Source organism: Lipotes vexillifer, unplaced genomic scaffold, assembly GCF_000442215.2.
Source record: "Lipotes vexillifer unplaced genomic scaffold, Lipotes_vexillifer_v1.1 scaffold492, whole genome shotgun sequence".
Taxonomy (NCBI): Eukaryota; Metazoa; Chordata; class Mammalia; order Artiodactyla; family Lipotidae; genus Lipotes; species Lipotes vexillifer.
In genome coordinates this window covers 151,464-160,155 of record NW_006780910.1, presented here as the reverse complement: position 1 = coordinate 160,155, position 8,692 = coordinate 151,464, and the positions used below count along the sequence as shown (strand labels likewise).

The following is an 8,692-nucleotide window of genomic DNA, read 5'->3' as shown; positions in this document are numbered from 1 at the left end:
GGGAAAGAGAATCTCTCTGTTGGGGAGAAGCATAAGATCGGTATCGTTGGCCAAGCTAACCCCAATCCTTTTTGCTACAGCCCTCATGAATTTGAAGAGGGAAGCACAGAAGATACCTGAATTTTTTCTTCTGGAAATCTGAGATTAATTTGGCTTGAGAGGAAGACTGGAGATTAAATACCTCATGTGCTTTCTTTTTACTTGTTACCATCTCATTCTGGAGCTTTTTCCTAGTTGGGGCTTTATCCAGATTCTTAAAAATCTTCTTTTTCTAAGCTGGCATGCCTCTTAAACAGAAAAAGAGGTAAAACCCAAGTTAGGGTATTTTTAGACCTGTTGGTTAATTTGGTTACTAGTTTGATAGACTGATAGTGTCCTTAATAATAGCGATTTGGGGTTTTGATGAGCCATATACAATCAGCAGGGTCTACTGAGAACTGAACAGGAATGTATCAAGGAGTTTGGGACAGTAGTGTCTCTACTCTGTAGCCCCATATGTCTTTCTTCCATTTTCTGGAGAACTCCTTTAAGGAAGCAGATTAAAAGGTAAGATTAGGAAGGAATACAAACTTTACTGTTAGCTTAACAGCAGATACTCTACTGTTAGCTTAACAGCAGATGCTTTACTGTTAGCTTAACAGCAGAGCAACAAATGCGTGTTAAGTGAACTTGGTAGAAGTTGTACGATATTTGGGGGAAAAGTGGCAGGATTTTAAATGATAGCATTTCAAGCTATCCTATACAAATGCCCAATTTCTCCCCACAAAGTTTTTTTCAGTGGCCACTGAGCTAGATATTTTAATAAACATTTTTACACAATGATCTTCCTTCTGTTCAGTAGGTACCAGATATTTTGACCATCAACTTACAAAGTGCTAACTTGCTTTTATAAAGGTCTTGGTGATAACTCTAATGTTCCAGGTAGAGCTGAAAAACATGTGTGAGAAAAATTATCAAATCCCTATGGGTCTTAGTCAATAGGTACAACTTCCAGGGACTGGTAGTTGATACTGCCCCACTTTCTTACCCTCTCCAGTTCTCAGGGCTAAGTGATCTCCAAGGTCCCTTACAATGATCTCTAAACTTCTAACAATGATTGGGTGATTGATCATTCCCTTAGCCAGAAGGAAGAATTTGGAGATTCCAGTCACCATGGTGAGAATTCTTGGTTTTGGTCTTGATGGAAAATGTTCCCAGGAAAAAGGACACTGAATCCTTGAACCTCACTCTGTACCAATAATTATCTACTACATCCTTCTCTAAGGGCCTCCTGACTAGAAGTGAAATCAAGAGAAGCGGCACCTGATGTTTATGCATGCAAATGTTATTTCCTCCCAGATTTTATTTTACATCTTATTTGTCTAAATTAATGTCGCCATTTAAGTATATTCAAGGATAAAATAATAATTACAGAAAAAGTATAATGACTTGATTCTTCACATTATCAGAGGTCCATTATATTCATTCATTCATTCAATTCATTCTATAGCTATTTATCGAGCACCTGAAATGTTCTGGGCACTGCTCTAGACATGGGGCTGTAACAGTGAACAGAGACAACTCCCTACTATCATAGGGCTTCTAAGCAAAACTCAATATTCCTTGGATAACAGAATTGCTTGTTGATAGGTGAATGGTAGCACCAAAGCAAGGAATCCAGAATTTTTAATCCAAGAATGGTTACTTTCCAATAAAGATGAAATAATAATAATAAGAGTAAATAACAATTGGTAATACTTACATAGTGCTTACCATGTGCCAGGCCTATTATAAGTGCTTTTATGTTCTAATTCTTTAATCCTTAATCCTACAATGTAGAAACTATTATTATCCTAGTCTATGGATGAAATTGAGACACAAGAGATTGTCACTTGCACAAGTTCACATAGCTAGAAAATGGAAGAGCTGGATTTGAGCACAGCTTAGAATGTCTGTGACTTTATAGATTCTAAATCAACTACAAAAATTCCCAATCTTCTACTTCTAAAGCTCTGCCTCTCTCCAAAGGAGGTAAAGAAAAAATGAAAAAGAAATAGCTCCTTTTTACAAAAACTAAAACAGAACAAAATGCAATAAAACAACAGAGGATGGTCCCAAATTGTGATTTTTTTCCTCACTAGGAAAAGATGTTCCAGTCCAGAAGACTGAATTTTAAAGGATCTCCCTCCTGTCAAGGAATCTGTGATAGTAGCTGATGAATAAAAACCCATTTTTGTGTAATTATAAAGCAATCTGTGGTTCCCATGCCATCAAGGATAAATAGAAGCCTGAGTGAGGTTTGGCTAAACTAAAAACTACAGGTCCATCTACCTATATGTCTTTCTCAGAAAAACTTGGCCCAAGCTGTCTGTTAAATTGAGTGGTGAGGCATAGATATGAAGGGTTGAGACCCAATGTTAGAAATAGGTAGGATACAAAAAACTTCATCAAAGTAATGTCACTTTTTCTCCCTTATTTTTAGGAAGTACATTTGAAGAACACAAGTAGAGGGAGTGCAGGAAGCAAGAACTACAGAATGTAGGAAGACCTTCCTGAAGAGTGAAGAATGACATGCCACTGGCAGGATCCTTTGCTCTGCACGAGTTACCTGTTAAACACCAGAAGACCTACCAAAAAAATAAGTTTGATAACATTTCAAAAGATGGGCATTCCCCCCAATGAAATACGCAAGTAAACATTCCAACAATGTCTTTAGGAGTGATTGTTAAAAGCTTTGCACCTTGCAAAATGGTCCTGGAGTTGGTAGATTGCTGTTGATCCTTTACCAATAATGTTCTATAGAGAAAATATATATAGAGATCTTAGTCCCTGCCTCTCAAGAGCCACAAATGCATGGGTGTTATATAGATCCAGTTGCACTACATTTGTCTCTGAATCTTGGCTGCTAGAGACATTCATTCAGCAGCCTTATCTAAGTGGTTTATTAATTTTTTTATTTGCACTTCTTTCTACGCAACACAGGCTGTTTGTTTTACAGTGTCTGGTAATCTTGTTCGTCTATCCCCCTCCCCGCTTCATCACCTTTTTATTTGCCAAATTTGGCCTCCTCAATAGCAGCAGCAAGCAGTCAAATAGCACACCAATTTTTAACCCACAAGATTCCATCTGTGGCATTTGTACCAAATATAAGTTGGATGCATTTATTTTAGACACAAAGCTTTATTATTTCCACATCTTGCTAAAAAAATTGCAAGTAGTTGCAACTTTGAGGCCAATCATTTTAGGCATATGTTTTAAGCATAGAAAGTCTCAAACTCTGAATGGTTCCTTCAAATGATGAGTGAGTGTGCGACCTAATCAGTACTTCTCTCTTTTTATTTTTTCCATATAAAGTACTATGTAAATTTAGCATGTCAATAATACAGGTTGTATCAAACAGTATGTAAAACTCTGTTTTTTAGTACAATGGTGCTATTTTGTAGTTTGTTATATGAAAGAGTCTGGCCAAAACGGTAAAAGGTGAAAGCAAAATAAAAGAGGAAGCCTGGAGCCAAAGGTGACACAGAGGGGAAGGGTACTCAAAATTTAACCATTTGGGAAAGAAAAGTTCCCCAATTATGCCTTCCAAAAGAAATAAGACACAAAGTCCACTGATGCAAATTTGATTGGCGAGTCCAGAGAGGAGTAGAAGAAGCAGAAGGCTAGGAATTTTAACAGTCCTGGTTTCTTATTCTCGCTGAAGAAACAAACATCTGCCGACTCTGTCACGGACTCACCACTCTGTGACCTTGGGCAAGTCACTTCACCTCTCTGTGCCTCAGTTTCCTCATCTGCAAAATGGGGGCAATATGTCATCTACCTACCTCACAGGGGTGGTATGAGGATTAAAAAGATAAAGCTCCAGATTTTTATCCTGAGTTGCTATGAGGGCGTCAAGATCAGAGCCCTTGAGTTGCTGGGATGCAAGGAATTCTATGAACAACTCATTCACAGCATAGCTAGAAAATTGATAAGCTGAATGCTCCTGACATGTCAGTTCTTGTCAGAGAAGCTATCCAACTAACTATCCTACTAACTAGCTGTTAAAAGCTAACAGCTCAATCTCTTTTAAAACACTCTTCAAAATAACCTAGAAACATTTGATCTGCAATTTGATTTTGAATTCTGCATTTGGATTTATGAATACAAAGTGAAAAGAGAGGAAAAGAAAAAAGGAGAAAAACAAAGATTTCTATCAGCGAAAGGATGATTATTCCATTTGCTAGCACTTACTGACTGCCGGAAAGTTACTAATAACCTAATAATACTTCTTTTAATATTATAAATGATACTCTATTCATTTTGAAAAACAGTTCTTTCCGTTTTTCAAGTAATCTAAAAAAAGTCCCAAGATTTCAAATATTGAAATAATAACTAATAAAATGTCATGAATTTACTTTCTTTAATGAATTTTGTTCTTATCCTTGGAGATACTGATATATACATATATTTTTGGTTAAAGTATGCTTGACTAGAGTTGCTAGTTGAAAGACAAACATTTCCTTCACAGGTAGAAATTTTCCCTCATGTCTGCTTAGAAGAGTGGCCTCTAGTCCTCTGTGGATGTGTCTTATCCATTCAATTGAAAACTGGCATCAAGAAAATCCAATGATGAGGACAGGTCCATGCTGACCTAGAAAATATTTCCTGTCTACATATCAAGATTTTCTTATTAAAACAATGAATCATCCATCATTCAGATCTCTTTATCTGCCTTAGAACTTTTTGGTGAAAAGCAACCAGGCTTGATTATTCCATGCAAACTATATCCCTTTTATTCTTGGAGAGTGTACATGCAAAACAAAAATAACATCTTTAGTCTTCATCCCACTGGTTCACCTCAAGGTTCAGAGGCCAGAAAAAAACAAGATTTCCTGGATCTCCGAACATATGCAAAAAGAAGGCCTATTTAATGGACACCTCTGGTCAGCCAACTAGTATTTTAACCTTAGTCCACAGTGTTATTTGAATTTAGCACCCCTGACACACAGAGCTATGCTCTGATCACTGTGGACAGATGTAAAAGAAACCAGGTAATTTTGCCCTTCATCTGTCTTCTAGACATATGGGTCCTATGGAATGAGATGCTGGACCCATTTTCCCAAAATGGCACTCTGATTTTTATTTCTGATTCCTAGTGTGTACCTTTTAAAATTACTAACTACGAACAACGCTTTACATGCAACCTTCTGCAGACCTGTAAGTTTCCAGACATAGTTGAATACGGTAATTCTAAGAGTGTCTATGACTTATTTGATTCACTTAATAATTCTGTTCACAGCAAAAAATACCCCAGTGAGGAAAGCTTAAATATGCGAAGTCATATTACCCTTCTTAACTTTTTCTAATACATAGTCCTCTCCAACTGTATCATAAATTAGCTAATTAAAAATTAACTAATTATACTAACCCACTATCTTATTTTCAAATGATTTAAAACTAGAAGACAAATTGCTGTCAACTCCAGAAGACAGCTGATCACTAGATACTACAGCAGAACGACCTGGTACTGACAGAAGGAAGCACATAAAATCTTACAACTCAAAACTTTATAAGCTTTGCTTTAGAATTTTGAGATGAGGCAATATCAAGACGTTTATGAAAGAGCTATAAATACTGGTAAGAATGAGCTTTTAATTTATGGGTTGACTTCCAGTTTAATTGACAACACTGAATACCTAGGTCAAATTTCCATTCCCACTTCCCCAAATAGTATAATTGTATTATTTGAACATTTTAAGATGAGGAAGTTCCACTGAAAAAGTTAAAGCATCTTTCCATCAGAATCCACTCTTCTAGAGATAAAGAAAAACTCTCCCAATACCCACCCTACACACACACACACACACATAGACACGTGCACACACACACTCATCCTGAGTCCAATGGAATACTGAGAAGAAATCACTTCCTTGAAAAATCTTTAAAAAAAAAAAAAGCCTGGCCTCCCTTGAGAATCCTTCCCCTCCTTGGAATGTCAGTGTTTGTGTAGATGAAACCATCTCATGCACTATGACTTCAGGGTTTCTGTTATTAGTTTATGCACTTGGGAGAATGCTTAAAATGGAAGATGTAGCACATTTTGCTTTCCCATTTATTGTTTGGCCAGCTATGCCAATGTGGTGCTATTGTTTCTTTAAGAAAGTACTTGACTAAAAAAAAAAAAAAAAGAAAAAAAGAAAAAAAAAGAAAGCATAGACATATTTTTTTAAAGTATGAAAAAAACAATTCTTTAGATAGATGGCTTAAGAAAATAGCATTAGGTCTAGTCACCACCACCTTTCAACTTTATATCACTCACAAGTAGTGTACTGTTCACCAAATTGTGAGTTTGGGGGTGCAAGGGCAGAAGAAGGAAATTTTTTTAAGTTAGAAGGCTCCATTATTTTGTTGGCTCTCAAACTCAATAAAATTAGCAATATATTATCCCATATGAACACCTTGATTCAAGAGCATGGAGTATAAATGGGAAAGAAAAAAAAAAAAAAGACCTTATAGGCAAATGGCAGAACTGAAAAGATGATTAAGTTACTCGTTGATTGTGTGTGTGCGCATGTGTGCGCGTGTGTGTGCATGTGTGTGCACGCGCTCTCTGCTCTAAAACAGATATTCAGCAAGTGGAGAAAAAAAACAAAAAGAAAAATGCATAGATTCACCTTCTAAAGATAGCTTCTGCCACATCCCCCTTGAATAATTCTTTGGAGTTTACTGGTTTATAGAAGATATTCTCCCTTCACCTAAACATCTCAAAGAGCAGCAGCTCTCATAAAAAGCAATCACTGATCTCATTGGGAAGTGTTGGCAAGTATTTCCTTCTGAGATGGGGGTTATCTACTGATAAGGAAAGAGAAGAATTTATGAGAAACCGTTGAAAGAGATGGCTAACAATCTGTGAAGATTTTTTTGTTTTTGTTTTGTTTTTTACTTTATACAGTCTTTATGAATATCTTAATATTCAAAAATGACTTGTTCTTTTTATTCTTTTTTTATATTGGAATGAGGGATGATAAGTTAAACCCACATAGACTCTTTAAAACTATAGGCTAGATAGAAATGTATGTTTGACTTGTTGAAGCTATAATCAGACTATTTAAAACGTTTTTGCTATTTTTAATCTTAAAAGATTGTACTAATTTATTAGAGACAGATCCTATTTGGTTCTCTTCATAAGAAAGAGCATTCCCACTCAAATCACCTGGGCTTTCCCATCAACGTTTTCGAAAGATAAATCTGATTTATGCATCATTATGGCATCATTTATTTTGAAATTTTAAAATAAACTAAGCCCGATTCTTTATGCCCCTCTCCTGCAATGCTCATAAAGTCCAGAATCTGAAGGGGCAAAAACAAGAGGAAAATTTTGTTGATTCTTTGTTTTTGGTTTGTTTGTTTGTTTTCAATGCTAGTGTTTAATCCTATAGTACATATTTGCTTATTGCTATGTTAATATTCTAAAAGACTTTCCTGTTAGGTATTAGAAACTGATACATAGATATCTTTTTTGTGTGATTTCTATTTAAAAAAAAAAAGGAGATGAGAAGACTGTCTGAGCTTTAAGTGCGTATGGTACAGGATAAAGATACAAATTTAAATAACCAAATCCTATCTGGAACAATACTTTTTGTAGGAAACCTCTCACAGATGAGACAGAGGCCCAGGGAGTTTTTGAAACTGTCTTTTTTCCTCTTAGTCCTTGTTCATTTAGTATCTGCCTCAAAATTTTGTAGAGGGCTGACCAAGCTGAAACCCTAGAATTAAAGGGGCCTCTTTTAAAGCATACATTTCACATGTTCCTTCTTAATTTATGATGCCACATTGATCTTAAACATGGTCACTGTTTCTCCCCATTCTTCAGCTGTCATTGATAAGGTCTTTCAAGAAAAAACAACTTAAAAAGAGAACACAAAAGTTCAAATGTTACTGCCCAATTGAAATGTAAGTTAAGATAGAGATAGTTTCTCCTATTTAACCCCTGCTGAATCACCTGTCACCTTCGAAATGACCTTCACAATCCTTAGAATATTCCTTTTTTTAATTGTCCAGCCCTACTGTATCTAAAAATTGAACATTACTCATTTTCTTTTGCCCAAAATGCACTGATGTAAAAGTAGGAAAAATGAAAAAAGAACTCGAAAATCCCTTCCAAACCACCCATTGGCCCCTCTCACCTACCCACAGCAAAGTCACTACTGTTAATCCCTTAATCTGATTTTGTTTGGATATTTATCTTGTACCTGCTGCTAAACACACTGCAGGAGGGACTCTGAAACCTCAAGCCACCTACTCACATCTCTTATCTGTGTCTGTGTATTATTAAAATGTCTATTCAAATATCAAAAACTTTCAAACATCATGTAGCTTGTATTCAGTTTATACAAAGGCCCCAAATACTATGTCAGATCTCTTTTTTGCTGAGAGAGCTAATGAAGTGTGAAAACTGGGATTACATCATGTGTTTTGCTTCATTTGTTTTTATCACATTTAGGCCAAGTGTGATAAATAAACTTACAGACACTGAATTAATCTTCCCTGCTACTTTGAAACCAGAAAATAATCATTGGTCATTGATTTTATCTGTCTTAGTTCAAAAGCATATTTTTTATTAAATTAACTCTGATTGTATTTGAAATTATTATTCAATTCATTTATGGCAGAGGAATATCAATCCTAACGACTTCAAAAATGTAACTAACTGAATCATTATCTGACATTT

General features: G+C 35.7%; 1 protein-coding gene across 4 annotated transcripts in view; it reads left to right on the top strand.

Annotated features, from left to right (window-relative positions):
• The window catches only part of IGF1 (insulin like growth factor 1), a 72,347-nt gene extending 69,337 nt beyond the window's left edge, over window positions 1-3,010 (top strand). For 2 of the 4 annotated variants that reach the window (XM_007454268.1, XM_007454266.1), the window contains exon 4: window positions 2,462-2,683. In XM_007454268.1, the coding sequence (XP_007454330.1) occupies window positions 2,462-2,521 (60 nt within the window). In that variant the 3' untranslated portion in view covers window positions 2,522-2,683. Of the gene's footprint in view, window positions 1-2,461 lie in introns of all 4 variants that reach the window. The other 2 variants (XM_007454269.1, XM_007454267.1) reach the window with 2 other exon arrangements.
• Window positions 3,011-8,692: the final 5,682 nt, after the last annotated feature.